Raw genomic sequence first — 18,236 nt, 5'->3', positions numbered from 1 at the left:
CTGGCCACTCCATCTCAGAAAGGGTCTTCCAGAAGTAGACAGGGCTGAGAGAGACACAAGAAGAATGATCAGGGGCCTGGAATTCAAGGGCTCCTCAAGGCTAAACTCAGACCCAGGCATGGATCCTAGAGAAATCTGTTCTGGCTGCAGGTAGGAGGGCTCTGCAATGTTGGGTGTAGCTTTTTGCGTGGGCAAACTTGCTGTTAGTTTTTCTCTCTGCAGAGCAAGTGGAAACAGTTTTCCATTGGCTTTGCCAGTGCTGCGATTTATCTGCATATATGGCAGGGGGGAAGTTGTGTGAAGGAGGTGGTTATAGATCTAAGAAGGAGGAATGCATGTACTTCCTGGCTTTTGAGATGAGGCTTTGGCTCCAGCTGCCTCATTTTTTTCTGTTTGTGGGGCAATGGGTCTCTTCTTTCCTACCTAATTAGGGTGTGGCTAAAAGGAGTCACATCAGTTATATCAGCAGGACTTTCATGTCAGTTTTATACTCCGTATAATGCTCATTACTCATTCAAATAAAGGCCATAGCTCCGATGCCACTCATTCCTGCCCTATAGTACCCTCTGCTCTTCTAGTCTGGGCCTCTCCCACACAGCGGTGCCAGTGCGTCTCCATCCTAGTTGGCAGCACCCAGCGCAATCCCAGCCCTGACTTCCCCCCCTGCACAGCTGGGCCCTAGTATCCCATTCTTTACCTGCAGTTCCATCAGGGTCTGCACGGATATTCCAGGCACACTGCACTTGTGCCTGACACCAAATTTGAACTAGGATTCCAGAAGACTATTCATTTACTGTGTCCCTTCCCCTCCCGCTCCCCTGCTCCAGTATCTCCAGCACTCCCTGTGTGGGGCACAGACGTACATTCATTTCATATCTAAACCCCACCAACTCTCAAAACTTCCAGTCTTCTGCCAGAATGCATTTCTCCAGGAATCTTTAGGTTGTTAACATGGGTTCCATGTAATCTGGAGGCTACTGAGGGGAGTGGGACATACTCTACTAAGAAGGTGAGATAGCAACTCCAGAGTTGAGATACACACAATGCACAGCCTGTTAGAAACCAATTTTGTGAGCTATCTCCTCTCATCCGCTGTGGTGTTCAACCTGGAGCAGTACAAGATGAGTTACTCATGTGACACGAGCCCCTTCTGATCTTCAAGAGAGACCTTGTCACACAGTTAGCTTCCAGCCCCTGCAAAAGCTATTTATTAACAGACTGGCAATGCCAGACGACCACAACCATGGGCTCATGTAAGGAGCAGTTCATTGAACTACTTAGGGCTTGTGGGACAATGCATTCTACGCAAACAGCACGCCATTAAAGTACACCAGCAGGGTCTACACAGACCAGTTACAGTGCACTAAAGTGTTGTGCATTAGAAATAAACCCCACTCCGCCCCTGTAGAGCTTATTACCCCACTGTGTAGACAAGCCTTAGTGTACAGAAGTAGGTTGCTGGAAGTTATATTGAACCAGAGAGTGAACAGTTCATAGCAGGCAAACTGCGTGAGCTGAACGTGAGAGAGATCTGGTACGAAGGGGCTGTATTTAGAGGTTCCCTTGTTGCTGTGGATGGGGTAGAAATCTCTTATGAGGGTTCAGAGTTGTGTGAGGAGATAGGGGCGTGGGCCCAGAGTTTTAAGCCAGTCTCGTGATTTTAGGGACCTGCCTCGGGACTTTGGCTCACCAGAGATTGGAGTACTGAGGCCAGGGTAAGACACATGCTGTCAGTCCCCAAGCACAGTGTTTGAGGGAGGGTCTGAGGAGGGACCAGCGAGGGGGAAAAAGGAGACCACTATGTTGGGTCAGACAGTTCTTCCTGGTCATACACTCCTTGGTGTTCTCTCACAATCCCCATTGCAAGGCAGGTCAAAAAGAGTCTATCTTAGGCTACAGAGTGAATTGTCTCCGAAACTCAGGTGAGCACTATTAAGGGCCGCTGTGCTGCTGTTTGCCAGCTCAGGCAGCTTTGAGTGATATTTCAACCCTTCTCCTGCCCTTCAATTTTGTAACTAATTTTTGGATGTTTAACATCTCCTGTCAGTCTGGCTGAGCTCTGGTCACCTCTGCCTGCCCTCTGCAGACAGGTCTGGGGAGGAGTGAGTGCGCCCGTAGCTTGATTAGCTGGCCCTGCACGCCAAGGGCACAGTCAGTGCCATTTTTCTTGGGTGACAGTGGGAGTGATGGGCTGGCACAGGACCTGCGGGAGCATAACTACCTTTCAGGTTCTGAGGTTGATACAGACAGCAAGATACTGTGTTCCTCAGACTGGAAATGTGAAGAGACGGAGACTGTTTGACAAGCGTGTTGACATGTGCTAGAGATGCCAAAGTGAACAAAGACTATTAAAATCCCTCAAACTGTCAACTGACACTGCCTTATGCAAATAAACCTGCTACTTCTAATCACTGGAAGAACCTCCGTCTGTGAACTCTCTCCCTTCTCGTTCTGTGCCCCAGTGCGTCTGCTGCTGCCCTGCAGCTGTGGTTGAGAGGCCTGGATGCCAGCTATATCCGCCACACACAGGGCAGAAGCAGTAACCTGTACCACTAACATTTACCCTGCAGCAATTCATGGGAGGTGGGTATGCACCAGTGGGAACCATGTTATTTTACAGCTCTGCTCAATCACTAATGGAGCTGAGATGAGGAGGAGGGGGGTGCATTTTGCAGCTGCATGACCAGTTTTCCCACCCCACCTGTATTCACAGATCTACAAGTGATTAGCCCTTGGGGCTGGATACTCTTAGCATTTTATTGGGTAGTTTTGGGCTACAGCTGAATGGGAGCCTGTTGCCCCAGGGAGGAACTGACCTGGCAGGCAAAGCCCTCTGAGGCAGAGAAGCTCACTGAGCAGACAGGTAGTAAACCCAGAAGAGACCCTGAGATTGATTTTCGTCTTTAAGTTCACTGTGGTTTGGTGCTCCATGGTTAGACATCCTGGGTCTATCCGCTGCCTTAGATTTTAGATTGAATCATGTGCCCCTTTTTGTTTTGAACATCAGGTGTTGCCCTTCTGTCAGATGTGTACCCTGAGCAAATCCTACCCTGCCTGCTGGCCCAGTATGGCTGCGCCTCACCAGGCACCAGAGGACCCCAGACTGCAGAGACCAGGATGAAAGTGGGAGAGGTGCTGATGCGGGTAACCCGGGCACTGGGTGAGTCTACAGCAGTTTCTCCTTTGGAGGGGGTGTACCAAATGGGGGAATAAGCCTGGCAGTGTGTCCAGAAGGCAAATGAATTGCAGCCCTGCAGAACAAGGGAGGAAGCAAGTCCAGCATCCAGAAGCCTTTGTAAAGAACGCCCTGTCCGCCACCCACAAACCAATGGGATTTCAGCTTAAGCACCTCTGTTTATTGTGACTGTAGTGGCAGATATTGCACAGGGGGAAGGATAGTCACCCTGGTAAAATGTCAGCACAGAGCCCTGGTGTAATGCGCTCTCAGCATGTCATGGAGACAGAGAACTAACAAGATCACTTTTAAGGAAACACTCAATAGATTGGGCTCCGTCTCCTTCCCTTTATGAAATAGATTGCCTGTCCCTTTAAATTAAATAGCTGCTGGTAGAAATGTTAACCCATTTCGTGTTTTCCAAAGAACTGGGATTTCTACTCTAGGTTGTAGTTTAGGAAAAACTTAAGGGTAGTTGAGCTCTGGAACGGGCGTCCAAAGAAGGTTGGGGAATTCCCATCACTAGAGATTTTCAAGAACAGTTTAGACAACCTAGACCATCTCGGACAAGTGTTTAGCTTGGTCCTGCCTCAGTTTTGGGGGCTGGATTAGATGACCTCTCCAGGTCCCTTCCAGCCCCACATTTCTATGGTTCTTCCTGTGTCTACTAGTATGATACCCCAGGCAAATTCAGAGGAAAAAGTTATCAGCTGGGCTAGTGACTTTTGAGCTGCAGTTGGTTGATTAGACTCTTCCAAGCTCCAGTGCTTCCCCATGGAAGGGAAGGGAAGGGAAGATTTGGAGCAGAGGTGCTGTCGCATTAAACAGCTGCTTGTCTTGCACCTCAACTTGACGAAGGAGTTTGGCAACATAAGTCACAGCCCAGGAAGATCCAGACACTGCTAATCCTGGGATACTGGTGGCTTTTGTCCTCTGCTGCTTCCGGAGCCTCACTGTAGAGGGGGTGTTGTGGGATGCTGGGACACACAGGGCGGAGGGATAAAATAGAGCTGGACAAGGCTCTTCCGGCAGCTGCTGTAACAAGTGATACCTAAAAATATGTCCTGCCTCTTCACAGGCTGAGCTAAACAAACCAAAAGGAAAAGGAGCCAGGATTCCCCACTCCCACCTGCCCTGAAGGTGCTTACGCTTTGGCTTCCCCTGTGTGAATCAGGAGGGCTGGATGCAGCTCTCCCCGAGGAGAGAGGCTGGAACAGTGAAAGGAGTCCAGGGCTCAAGGTGCTGCCTCCACACAGCTTATCTTTGCCCAAGAGCTAACCTGGAGCCCCAGGCCTGCTAACCAGCTGAGCCTCCAAAACCCGATCCTCCTGGGAAAGAGAGATGCCCTTGAATGTAGTGTGCAGAGTGATCAGTGAGCCCCATTGACGGGTGGGTCTAAATAATTTCCCTCTCTGGGATTTCAGGCTTTGGCTATGCAGGGCCTGCAGCTGATGCCATTGTAACTAGCACCTGTCCCAAAGCAGGGTGTCTTGGAGCTTAGTATCTCTGCCTGCTCCTTGGAGAAGTAGTGATCCCTGTAGTTTCTCTGAGACAATTGCCTCATAAACCCAGCTGTGACTTCTGTACTGCTCTTCCACCTCAGGATACTGGAGCCTTGGAGCTGCTTGTGATGTAACTAGTCTCAACCTTGCGAGGAGAAGCGGAGTCTTTTCAGCAATAATGTCCAGCTTCTCAGAGCTCTACCCCCTTTCCCTGGCCTAGCAAACACTGGGAAGCCCAACAAAGCTTCCTATATGTTTTGATCCAGGTGTGATATTTACTGCACCATAAACTGTCCCTCTGCTTCACTTCTCTGTAAATGGTAGCTCAGGAGTTGCCCACCTGCTTCCCATAGGGCTAACAACGCATTATAAAATGAAATGGTGTTGCCCAGCACTTCCTGGGCTCCCCTGGGACTGAAGCTTCATGGCTTGTCTGGGCACGATGGTGACTGTGTGCCCTCAAGTTTTGCTGTTACAAAAATAAATCCTCTTATGGGAGGGCAGTTATTTGTGTGTGCTAGTCTGGTGCCTCTGGATGTTTGGGAGACCTGCATGGCTGATACGGGGAAATAATACCTGCCTCCTAATGCTTCCCTCTTCCCTTGCCCAGCCCTGTGGTGAGGGCTTCCCAGAGAACAGACAGCATTCCTCGTACTTCACTGCAGAGCCGGCTGTATCCATTGACTAGATTCCTTTCTAGCCTTTTCTTGCACTTACCGCTGTACAGTATCAGCTCTCCCAGATGCTTCCCCATCTGTGCACCTTGTGTTCGCCTGGTGCAGAAAGTGATTAATAAATCTGCTTTGGGCTGCTGCTAGGATGTGCTGATTGAGGCAGAAATCCTGCCCTGGCCAGTACTGCTGGTTGCTAAGGCATTTCAGCTCCATGGACGCGAACATCGGGAGCCCAGAGTTGCCAGGTGCTGCTGCCATTGTAAGCATGATGGCCTCTGACTGCTCAGCACCATACTCATCAATGCATGTTTAAAATGCTGTTGGGCCTCCCAGCATTGCTCCCCCTGCGGGGCCTGAGCCTGGGTTAGCAGCAGCAGGGATGTTCCGGTGATTCCCTGGGTGTGGGCAAGGTGGCTGGGGGACATGCGTTCTCACAGGTGTGGAATTTCTTTAAATGCTGATCGGCAGTGCTGTGTTCTGGGTGCCAGCCCTACTACCACTCACCTTTTGTGGCTAATGTTCTCTGCACTCGAGTTGTAGCTCAGACCTCTCCCTGGTGAAGGGAAAACTTCTCTTCTGCAGATTGCTGCAGAATACTGTGGGAATGTGTCAGAATGATGGACTGCAGTGAGGTTGGAGAGCCCGGTGAATCCTCTGCCCTCCTGGACCGGTGTTCTTCTCTTTCAAAAGTGGCTATGCTGGTTTGGTGGGAGCCACAGGTTCATCACTTTTGGGGTGGGAACTGGGAAGGGTTAGCTGGAGGTTTGCATTCACATTGCCCCCTGTGACGGGTTAGATCACAGAGCCCCCCTTGGGAGCTGCCAACTCACGTGCCAAGACTACTTCTGCTCCTGTTTTCCCTGCCAGCTCAGGACTCCAGCACCCTGTCTTGCTGAGCCAGACACTCCCGTCTGCTCCAACGAAGGGGACTGGCTGGGAGGCAGGAAGGTAATGAAAGCATATGGCGGGAATCCTTTGTTCCCACCCCCTCCTTCTCAATGGAAAAACACCAGGGTTAAAGATGGATTCCAGTTCAGGTGACATGATCACATGTCACTGTAAGTCCTCAAGCCTTCATTCCTCCCAGCCTGACTCACAGGAAGGCCTGCCCACAAACAGAGCCATTCAGGCAATTGCTCTGGTTAGTGGAAGTCATCTAGACTCCGGACCACCATTAATGGCCCACACTTTGCAAAATTACAATAGGCCCTCAGTTATAATTCATATTTCTAGTTTCAGATACAAGAGTGTTACCTTTATACAATCAGGATGATCACACTCAGTAAATTATAAGCTTTGTAATGATACCTTACAAGAGACCTTTTGTATGAAGCCTATCCCAGTTACATTATATTCACTTATTAGCATATTTTTATAAAATCATATAGAGTGCAATGTCACACCCCCATCTCCTCAATTTGCCTGGAATGAGGTGTTGTGCTTTCACCATCCTCTTATTGTTAAAATGTATTGTCCTGGGCTATAACCTTATGCCCAGGAATCTTGAACAAATGAGGTTCCATGTGGAGTGATTCTGTAGATTCAGCACAGAACATAAGTCATGTTTCCCTACTTCGCAAAACAGCCCCGGACTCCTGTCTACTCACTGGGAGTGGTTGACCAAACTCTTGAATGATTCTGACTTGCTTTCATTACCTTCCTGCCTCCCAGCCAGTCCCCTTCAGTGAGTAGAAGAGTGGTTGGGGGAGGTGTGTAGACCAGTCCATCACTGACTTTTCACTGATAGAAACTCCCCCTTGCTGTGTGGTCTCTGCAGACGGTTTGCAGCTTTTAGAATGTTTAACTCTCACCTTCCCACTCAGCCCTATGGTGATTTGAAGGGCTTTTTATTTTCCAAGGTAGAATTACATCTCTTGCAGGTTGGATTCCTTTACACTGCTATCCTAAACCTTCTCCAAAGCCACCAACTGCGGGAAAATTTTCTTGGCTTATAGACACGAGTTGCAACAGGCAAAAGGCCCTTTCTTTAAAGATAATCACATAATTACACTGCAGTGTGTCAATGTTTTATCCTGCTCATTGCTAATTTTTCTCCTTTAAAAAACAAAACAAAAAACAAAAAAACATATTTGCAGTTCTCTCCTCCTCCTCCCCAAAGCAAGGGAGCTGGTTTGGATTGGTGACCCTTGCCCTGTTCTGGATCTGGGAGAACAGGGAGCAAGAGGCTGAATTTAAAAAAATAAAATCCCAAGACAAAATGTAAGGCTGGCTGTGTAAATAGACCATTCATTAAACTATCCCCTGAGCTTTGCAGTTACCAAACCAGACTGGAGAGTCAGGAGATCTGAATGTCATGCTTGGTGTTCAGCATTGCTAAGAATATGAAAGTGCAGGTTCCCACCCCAGCTTTGGCTCTGCCCTCTCGTCTCTTATTTATCCTCCTCTTACTGATTGCAAGAGCCCACTAGTAGCCACGTGACATGAATTCCTTGGATCACAGCAGCAAGATATTTTGCTGCACAGGGACAGCGTGCACTCACTCTTCCAGCCTTTCTTGAGTAGAGGAGGCTCTGAAGGCAATGGCAGGGCATGATGGGGAGGCTGGAGCTTTTCCTGCATTCAGCCTAGTCTCTTGACTGAGGCTCTAGCAAGTATCTCTGATATAGTGGCCTGACCAGTTTTGGGAGGTTGAATGGGGGCAGAATCAGGTATTTGGCCAATAATGGAGAAATAGCTGGGGAGCAGGGTCTTTTGTGGTTGATATGTACAGGGGGATGTGTGATGATGTGGTCTCTGGCACATACTTCAAGGCCCTGGGGAAGGTTTTGTCTCTAGCCTCTTACGAGAGAGGGGTTTGCAGTTTACAAGCCTGTTATGGAGAGCTTTTTCTAAGAAAAGGGGAGTGGGGCCTGTGGTCCATACTTGAAAATTTTGTGAAGGATGCTCAGGAAATGAGATCAGGCATGTTAAATCCCAAAGCTAGACAGAGCCAAAGTTTGCAGTGGAGTCGGAGCTGAGTATTCCTGGACTCTGATGGCACGCATTTCTGAACTCTCAGACCAGGTCTACACTACAACATTTTGTCATCTAAGCTGTGTGAAAAACCACACCTCCTAGCTGACAACTATGCCATCAGAACCCCCAGAGAGGAGACGCAACTCTGCTGACAGAAGAGTGCTTCCGTCTGACATTGGGGGTGATGTTATGCTGACAGAAAACTCCCTCTCTGGGTGTGTGCTGCGTCTACACTAGGGGGCTTTGCCAGCATAACCTGTCAACCATTTGTAGCGTACACAAGCCCTCAGTATGGTTGGTCATCTTGACTTTTGCCTCATTAGCTCTATTATGCTCTAATGTTTTAAACTGGTCAGTAGTTCTCTGCAACCTCCACTCTGACTTCAGTTGTTTGGCTGGGATTCGTAGGTGACTGTCTCTGCTGTCCGTCGGGGACTGCCATGTAGGAGGGATCAGCTCCTTGGCATTAGATCACAGCCCTTCGTCCTGGGTAGAAGATCGACCTTGCGATGCCCCTTGTTGAGTCTTGGCAGAACAGGGCTCTGTTGTGACTGGCACATGGGTGCCTCAGCCATCATGTGTCACTGCAAGGAGAGCACCACAGAGGCTACTGAGTTTGGGGGTTGGAGGGCAAGCTGTGATGTCGTCAGGCTCTCAGCCGTCTCTTCCAGACAACGCTCCTTTACCGCTACAGTCCCTGGGACGTTGACTCCTTGGCATGTGCTGACTAGCCTGAGTATTTATAGACCAAATTAAATTAAACGATATGTCTTTAAATTGTGCATATTGCAACACTCTAAAGAGTTTATCCTGCATTTCAAACCCACCCTTTTATCTCAGTCTTTTTTTCTCAACTTTGCCATGAATTGGAACTCCTCCATCTCCTCCAGGGAGACAATCCTGCAGCACAACCGGCCCTTCTGTCTCCTCTGGAGTAGAGGGAAGGCTACTTGCATAGGTCTGATCACATCAGATGACTGTAGCTGAGTGGAGTTTGCCAGTCTGTACAAGAAATAAAATTAACCATTAGAAGAATTTTGTATTTTAATATGAAATCAAAATGGCGGTAACATTTTTGAACATCTTTTACCTAATATTGATTTGAAGCATCTAATGTAACGAAGCTAATGTACATGGTACTGATCCAATAGAAATGGACAGGCTGCTTGAGACTACGCCCAACCTCTCACAACAAAAATAAATGCACATGAATTCTTTCCGTGTTGATTTTTATAGCAGGAACATCCCTGGCAAAGGGCATTTCCTGTGTCGTAACGATCCCTTCAGAAGTAGTACTTTGGCCTAGCGAAAGGCCATTAACACTATTTAGACACCACAGTGGTGTCTGACTCCTCCTTTGTGGTTGCTAATCTGAAGCAAATGGTGTGGACTGGGGCCATTGTTTCTTAAACTGCGTGAAAACTGCTTTGCAGTTGCCTCCATGGGACTCTTGCACGGCTGGTGGCATAAACTATCCCTTCAAGCAGTGCAGCCAGGGTGCACATTGGGCTCCTGTAACTTTGAAATATTTGGCATGGTCTGTCTGCCTTAATGGGGTGTGGCGCTGCAGTGCTGAACGGAACACCCTGAGCTGGCTGGTCGGGAGCAACAGTTGTTACCAACTGGTAGCTGGTGGTTGGTCTGAGTGCACAAGTGCCCACATTACAAATGACATTAATTGTCACCCTTGGCAGAGAAGCCAAGCGCTGAAGAGTTGTGAAGACTGAATCTTTCTTGCCCCTAGCTGAAGTCTTTCCGTCAGATTTGAGATGTAAGAGTAGGTCTGGGGAGCAGCTGCTGGGAAGTTTGTGCTACCCCTGCTCAGGCTGTGCCTCTCCAGGTGACCAGGGATCTGAACTCTCTCAGATAAGAACAGTAATGGCCTTATGTTCCCCAAAGTGCATGGGACCCTGGGAAATACGGACTTTGGTGCTGTGTGTGCGCAAACCAGAAAAGCAGAACTATGGAAGGACTTAGAAATGTGTGCGGCCTGCCCATCCAGTGAGTGCTTTAGTGCTGCTGTACTGACTGCACTCACATGTCCCATCAAGACTGAGAGCTTGCTTCAGCATGAAGGTGGTTGAATGCTGGTAGTACGTGCGCAGTGCGGAGGCAGCCACTGAGCCGGTTATCTCAACCTCCCAACAGCTCCAGAGGAATGAGAGGATACATCATTCTTTCCCATTTGCCCTCAAGACAATGGAAAACAATTTTTATGGCAGGTTAAACTGTAGCAATCGGGGCTGGAACTGGAGGCTCAATACAGAATAAAAGTCCAATCAGTTGATCATTGCCTTCAGCAGGATATTATAACCTGAATTTATGGCTGTAACTGTGTCTGCTCTAAGTGGTTATGAATAAATTGCGTGTCTGCTGCAGCTTCAGTAACCATGGCTCTAGGGCTCAGGGTTGTGATCCTCTCAGCTGATTGTGGAGCTCCAGCAGTCTTGTTGGGCACCTCCTGGTGGCCCTGTCCAGCCAACAACTGGCCACTCACTAGGTGGTGAGAGTACCAGAAATCACTGACAACTGGTAGGATGATGCAAAACTGTAAAAAGAAGTTAACAATTTAAACCATCCCCTCCCCTTTCCCGTGGTGCTAGCCGTAACAATGACAGATTGGCAAGAGCTGACCGGTGCAGAGGGAGGGTACATTTCTGGCATAAAAGCCCCAGAGTGTGTGACAATCTAATCAACCAGATTTCTACAGCAGAGAAACTGATTAATTATTCCTCAGTAATTGGCTGGCCAGGCCAGGCCAGCCCAGTCCCGACAGAAGAATCAGTCAGGAAACGCAGTCAGTTGGTGACTGTGGAAATCTGAGTTGATTTCTAGGGACCCCCCCATGCCATTCAGTCTGTACCATACTGCACACTCCCTTGTTTGACTTGCAGACGGTGGAGCTGGAAACCTTGTGGCTCCACATGCAGCCTAGACCAATTAAATGGTGACTTTTCTCCTTTCCCCTCCTGCTGTGACACAGCTGATGTCAATGATGGGACAGACTCAGCTGACCCGGAGAAACTGTTTGTGCTATATTCTGCTCTCTTCGGGCTGAATTCTCATCTTGGGTAGTAGGCGCATCTCACTGCTTGCCTTGACAAATCTCCTGTGGTGCTGCACTGTACAGGAGATGCAGCACTCAGCTGCTTATCTATCTGAGGTCAGGGCTGAGGCCTTGGTTGTGGGCTGTTGTGACAGTTGCCACTGCCTCAGACCGTGTGGCACACAAACTTCCCGCCCAAAGAGTGCTTGTTTGCACCAGCTTTAGCTCATTGTCTCAGCCTTATTATAAAGTAGCATTTTTGCTTCTGGCGCCTGGAAGCAGATAGTTCAAGACAAGTTGAGATCTGTTAGCTGGCTGAAAGTACTAGGAAAGCGAACAGAATCTGTGTAACCTGATGCTGGTGTGTGTGTCACATTGAATCACTGTGGCTGCACCCTTCTTATCAACAAGCCCCATTTCGGATGGGGCAAGTGGGGAAAAAGCTTTTCCCTTCCCTCTCTGGGGTTTCCTGAAGGATTTACATCATTGCAGTGAGTTTTCATCACAGGCACATTAAATCTGCCAAAGCTACGTCAGGGGAGACATTCCTCTGGTTAGTCAGGGATTATCCACCCTGCTCTGCGGGGGGGTGGGGAGGCTGCTTTGTTCATTCAAAAAGCAACAAAGAGTCCTATGGCACCTTATAAACTAACAGACGTACTGCAGCATAAGCTTTCGTGGGTGAATACGTCGGACAAAGTGGGTATTCACCCACGAAAACTCATGCTCCAATACGTCTGTTAGTCTATAAGGTGCCACAGGACTCTTTGTTGCTTTGTACAGATTCAGACTAACACGGCTATCCCTCCGATACTTGTTAATTCAGTAACTAATCCACCAACCGACCAGTGCTGTCACTGGCTTTAGCAAGAGAGAGCCAGAGTGATTAGCTTTCCCTCAATGGCGTGGTCCTTTCAGTGCAATGCTGGGGAGATGCCAGCCTCCCATTGCTGACCAGTGCAAAGAAAACCCTACACTGTTACCTCCAGGGGTATAGACATCTTTGCTGCATGGCACAGTGTGTGAATTGCAGAACAAGGAACGTAGCATTCTTTTATTTATTATTTGTTTTAGCGTAGTGCCTAGACCAAGACCCCTTTGTGCTAAGTGCTGTACAGCCACAGAACAAAGAGCTGGTCCTTGCCCCAAAGAGCTGACAATCCTAAGGCCATGGCTACACTGGCACTTTACAGCGCTGCAACTTTCGCGCTTAGGGGTATGAAAAAAGATACAGCGCTGTAAAGCCTCAGTGTAATCAGTGCTGCAGCGCTGGGAGCGCGGCTTCCAGCGCTGCAAGCTGCACCCGTAGAGGATGTGGTTTACGTGCAGCGCTGGGAGAGCTCTCTCCCAGCGCTGGCGCTGCGACCACACTCACACTTCCACTTTGAAATTTCAAGTGTAACCATACCCTTAGTATAAGGCAAGAGAAACAGATGGAGACAGAGTCAGGGAAGTACAAGGAGACAGTGCTGATCAGCATGATAGGTGTCGTTTCAGCATACCCAGCAGCCAAACTGTTGTCAAGTGTTTTTAGATGTATCGGCAAAGGAGAGTTTTAAGGAAAGATTTGAAGGGGGATCATGAGGTATCTTTGCAATGTTTCCAGGGAGCTCCTCCAAAATGTGAGAGGCAGAATGAGAGAGAGCACGAAGGGGCTTGTTTGAAAATGTAATGGACAGAGAACATATTACAGATGGGCAGCCATGTAGTGCGAGGGCACAATTGCTTTAGTTTATGGTGTTCCCAGAACTCTGCAGTGGTGTTAAGCCTACTAGTAACTGGCTGAAGTCTGTCTGTGTAGAATTGGAGGATGCCAGTGAGCAGTCCAGGCTGTGTGACCTTGATACAACTGTGACGAGTTGCATCACAGAGACCCTCTTGGGACTGCCACCTGATGTGCTGAGACTACCTCTGTGCCCATTTTCCCTGGCAGCTTGGGACTTCAGTGTCCTGTCTTGTTGAGCCAGACATGCTAGCTTGCTGCAAACACAGACCCAGGTGTGAACCATGTCCCCCAAAAGCTGCAGACTTAACTGAAAATGGCTTAGAAAGTGCTCCTGTCTCTAGCACCCAGACAGCCAGTTCCCAATGGGATCCAGACCCCCAAATAAATCTGTTTTACTCGGTATAAAGCTTATACAAGGTAAACTCATAAATTGTTCGCCCTCTATAGCGCTGATAGAGAGAGATGCACAGCTGTTTGCTCCTCCAGGAATTAATTACTTGCTCTGAGTTAATTAATAAGAAAAAAGTGATTTTACTAAATATAAAAAGTAGGATTTAAGTGGTTCCAAGTAATAACAGACAGAACAAATAAGTTACCGAGCAAAATAAAACATTCAAGTAAAATCCTAATACAGTAGGAAACTAAATGCAGGTAAATCTCCCCCTCAGAGATGTTCCAATAAGCTTCTTTCACAGACTAGACTCCTTCCTAGTCTGGGCCCAGCAATCACTTACACCCCTGTGATTACTGCCCTTTGTTCCAGTTTCTTTCAGGCATCTCTTTGGGGTGGAGAGGCTATCTTTGAGCCAGCTGAAGACAAAAAGGAGTTGTTTCCAGGGCCTTTTATATTCTTTCTCTTGTGGGCAGAAACCCCTTTGTTCTCCTGTGCAAAATCACAGTAACAAGATGGAGTCTGTAGCCACCTGGGCAAGTCACATGTCTGTGAATGATTCAGCTTTTTGCAGGCCAACGCCATTGTTCACATGTTAGTTTGAACGTTCCCAGGAAAGCTCAGATGTGGATTGGCGTCTTCCCAAAGGCGGTTGCTAGTTAAGTACTGCCAATTACTTGAATAAACCCTTCACACTAGGGTATGTCTACACTACGGGATTATTCCGATTTTACGTAAACCGGTTTTGTAAAACAGATTGTATAAAGTCGAGTGCACGCGGCCGCACTAAGCACATTAATTCGGTGGTGTGTGTCCATGTACCGAGGCTAGTGTTGATTTCCGGAGCATTGCACTGTGGGTAGCTATCCCACAGCTATCCCATAGTTCCCGCAGTCTCCCCCGCCCATTGGAATTCTGGGTTGAGATCCCAATGCATGATGGTGCAGAAACAGTGTCGCAGGTGATTCTGGGTAAATGTCGTCACTCATTCCTTCCTCCGTGAAAGCAACGGCCGACAATTATTTTGCGCCTTCTTTCCCTGGATTGCCCTGGCAGACTCCATAGCCTGGCAACCAGGGAGCCTGGTTTGTCACCGTATGTGTACTGGATACTGCTGATAGAAGCGGTACTGCAGTGCTACACAGCAGCATTCATTTGCCTTTACAAGGTAGCAGAGATAGTTAAATCCCTATTGCACCGTCTGCCATTGTAAATTGGCGATGAGATGACAGTTATCAATCATTTTGTACTGTTTGCTGCTGTCATGGGTGCTCCTGGCTGGCCTCACTGAGGTTGGCCGGGGGCGCATGGACAAAACTGGGTATGACTCTCCGGGTCATTCCCTTCTTTATGTTTGTATAAAAATAGAGTCAGTCCTGCCTAGAATATGAGGCAAGTCTACTAGGGAGCCAGAGAGCACAGCCGCTCCGTGTCAGAGCCCCAGAGATCCTGCAGAAATTATGAGCTGCATGCTATTCTAGAGGTGCCCCTGCAACAACCCCACCCGTTACTTCCCTCCTCCCACAACCCTCCTGGGCTACCATGGCAGTGTCCCCCCATTTGTATGATGAAGTAATAAAGAATGCAGGAATAAGAAACACTGACTTTTTAGCGAGATAAAATGAAGGAGAGGCAGCCTCCAGCTGCTTTGATAGTCCAGGCAGGACATTAAAGGGTAGGGAGGAGAAGAGCGCAGAATCTTTTCTTTAGACACGAAACGCGGGGGTGGGGGCTGATGGAGCTCAGGCTCCAGCTGCTATGATGAGGATGGTTACCTAGCATTTTGTACCATCTGCCAGGAATGACAGGGAGTCATTCCCATTTTTACCCAGGCGCCCCTGGCCGACCTCACCGAGGCCAGCCAGGAGCACTCATGGGATGATGACGGTTTTCCACTATTTTGTACTGTCTGCCATCAGGAAAGGAAGGGGAGGGGATGCTGCTGTTCAGCACCGCAGCACCACGTCTGCCAGCAGCATGCAGTAGATATATGGTGACATTGAAAAATGGCAGGAAACTATTTTTTTCCCTTTTCTTTCACGGGGGGGGAGGGGGGTACATTGACAAGATATACCCTGAACCACCCCTGACAGTGTTTTTGACCCTTCAGGCATTGGGAGCTCAGCCAAGAATGCAAATGCTTTTCGGAGACTGCGGGGACTGTGGGATAGCTGGAGTCCTCAGTTCCCCCTCCCTCCCTCCATGAGCGTCCATTTGATTCTTTGGCTTTCCGTTACGCTTGTCACACAGCACTGTGCTGTGGACTCTGTATCATAGCCTAGAGATTTTTTCAAATGCTTTCTCATTTTGTCTTCTGTAACGGAGCTCTGATAGAACAGATTTGTCTCCCCATACAGCGATCAGATCCAGTATCTCCCGTACAGTCCATGCTGGATCTCTTTTTGGATTTGGGACTGCATCGCCACCCGTGCTGATCAGAGCTCCACGCTGGGCAAACAGGAAATGAAATTCAAAAGTTCACAGGGCTTTTCCTGTCTACCTGGCCAGTGCATCCAAGTTCAGATTGCTTTCCAGAGCGGTCACAATGGTGCACTGTGGGATACTGCCCGGAGGCCAATACCATCGATTTGCGGCCACGCTAACCCTAATCCGACATGGCAATACCGATTTCAGCGCTACTCTCATCGGGGAGGAGTACAGAAACCAGTTTAAAGAGCCCTTTATATCGATATAAAGGGCCTCGTTGTATGGACGGGTGCAGGGTTAAATCGGTTTAACACTGCGAAGTTCGGTTTAAACGCGTAGTGTAGACCCAAATCTGCCTTATGTGCTTCCTGCAGCAAACACTTTAAATACAAGCATAGAGCCAACACTCATAACTTCAGATATAAAAATGATACATGCATACAAATAGGATGAATATATTCAGTAGATCATAACCTTTGCAAAGATATGTTACATGGCATATCTAGCATAAAACATATTCCAGTTATGTCATATTTACACTCATAAGCATATTTCTGTAAAGCATTATGGGGTGCAACGTCACAAGAACGCTGTGTGTTCTGTGCTGCTGTCTGAACTGGAAGGGAATCACTTTGACTCCAAAGAGAGGTGAAGTTAAGAATGACTTGGAAATGCATTGAGAAGCACTCTTGAGAACACCCCACCTCTGGTCCCCTGTTACGGAAGCCAGTCCTTGGTAGAAGCCATCTGCTGTTCAGCACTGGAGAATGCGTGGGCTTACGGAGAATGTGGCTGGCTTATGTCTGGCTGCAGAAGCCTGGGTTTATCCTGCCTACTGTAAGAGTGGATGTTCTTCTTGTTCTTCACAGAAATGTTAAATCTTTGTATGACTGCTGCTGAGCCTGGGCTTTAAATTTTGGTGTGTTTCAGCTCTGTGCGTCCCTTGGCCTCATAGTATGAAGGTCTAGACAACAGTGCCCGCTTTTCCCACTCTGAACCATTAATCCTTCTTCAAGTGATTGCGCATGTGCATTCCAATAGGTGTGCGCACCGCGTGCACGATTGTCGGAAGGTTTTTCCCCTAGTGGTACCCATCAGGAGTGGCATCTTCATGGCAGTGTCTATAGGTCCTGCAGACCCGCCGCCTGCTCAGTTCCTTCTTACGACCAGTGACAGTCGTTGGAGCAGCTCAGTCTCTTGCAATCACAAGTACCTACCTAGTGGTTCCCCTTTTCCTAGCTGTAAATAGTTTCACAGTTATAGTTACAGTAGTTTGTAGTTTATAGTTAGCTAAACTTACTTTGGGGGGTCGTCTCCCCCCCCAGTTTTCCCCAGACACCGGGGCAGGCCTCTACTGCAGAGGTTTAAGTCATGTGAGAGGTGTGCGAAACCTATGACCAGAGGCGACGCTGCTTGTCTTAAGTGCCTAGAAGAAGGTCATCAGACAGACCTGTGCTGAATTTGCAGGAGCTTTAGACCTAGAACTAAGAGGGAGTGGGACTATCGTTTGAAGTTTCTCCTGATGGAGTCGGCCCTCAGCCGGTACCAGAAATGGCACTGGCTGAGACCATGCGCAGCAGAGTGAAAGCCTCAGATGCGGGTCTCTGCTTCAGATTACTCAGAACACTGATGATGCACTCTAGGGACTAGGTCTGCAGAGCCCCTGTCTCAGAGACAACACAGTGGTGTGTTGCCAGTGAGAACACAAGTCATTTAATAAGCGCTGATCACTGGCTCACCTGCATTATCTAGGAGAGAAGCTGCTTAAGTGCTATATCCTAGAACTCTATAGGAAAGCATGGTACAGGAACACGGCCATGAAGGGGTTAAAATTATTAGATCCACTAATATCTAATGCCAGCAACTAAAAAGACTGAATTGGAGAAAGGGCTTTTCAGAACTGCACCAGAAACGGGCTCAGCATAGCGGGAAAGGAGTTCTGAAAAGTCCTTCCCGCTAGTGGAAGCATCTCCTGGCCTTTAAACTGTTTGCTTTTGAAACCTGTCAAATCTCCTTAAACCTCCTGTGCTTTCTTCTTCTCTCTTCTGCAGGGGACATGAGCTGCCAGTACAGAGCTCCTCTGATTCATGCATTCCTGAGAGGAGCAAGAGACCCGGATAGCACCCTGAGGGCTAGCAGTCTGTCCAACTTGGGAGAGCTGTGTCAGAGACTTCACTTCCAGCTTGGCTCCGTGGTTCAGGAGGTATCAACGCTGTACATCTCCCCTATATAATAGACACTTTAGCTGTATCTGTTGCCACTGGAGAGTGGTCTTAATGACACAGTTACAGGGGTCTTCCTGCCGACTCCTCTCCCGCA

General features: G+C 48.4%; 2 protein-coding genes across 2 annotated transcripts in view; both read left to right on the top strand.

The window, feature by feature from the left end:
- The window catches only part of UTP4 (UTP4 small subunit processome component), a 113,290-nt gene that overhangs the window by 34,391 nt on the left and 60,663 nt on the right, over positions 1-18,236 (top strand). The gene's annotated exons all lie outside the window — the stretch shown is intronic.
- The window catches only part of TANGO6 (transport and golgi organization 6 homolog), an 87,029-nt gene that overhangs the window by 53,030 nt on the left and 15,763 nt on the right, over positions 1-18,236 (top strand). The window contains 2 exon segments of the mRNA XM_050922237.1: positions 3,008-3,160; positions 17,969-18,120. Coding sequence (XP_050778194.1) covers positions 3,008-3,160; positions 17,969-18,120 — 305 coding nt within the window.

Source organism: Gopherus flavomarginatus, chromosome 14 (genome assembly GCF_025201925.1).
Source record: "Gopherus flavomarginatus isolate rGopFla2 chromosome 14, rGopFla2.mat.asm, whole genome shotgun sequence".
NCBI classification, from domain to species: Eukaryota; Metazoa; Chordata; order Testudines; family Testudinidae; genus Gopherus; species Gopherus flavomarginatus.
The sequence above is the reverse complement of the archived record's forward strand: the minus strand, read 5'-3'. Positions and strand labels throughout refer to the sequence as shown.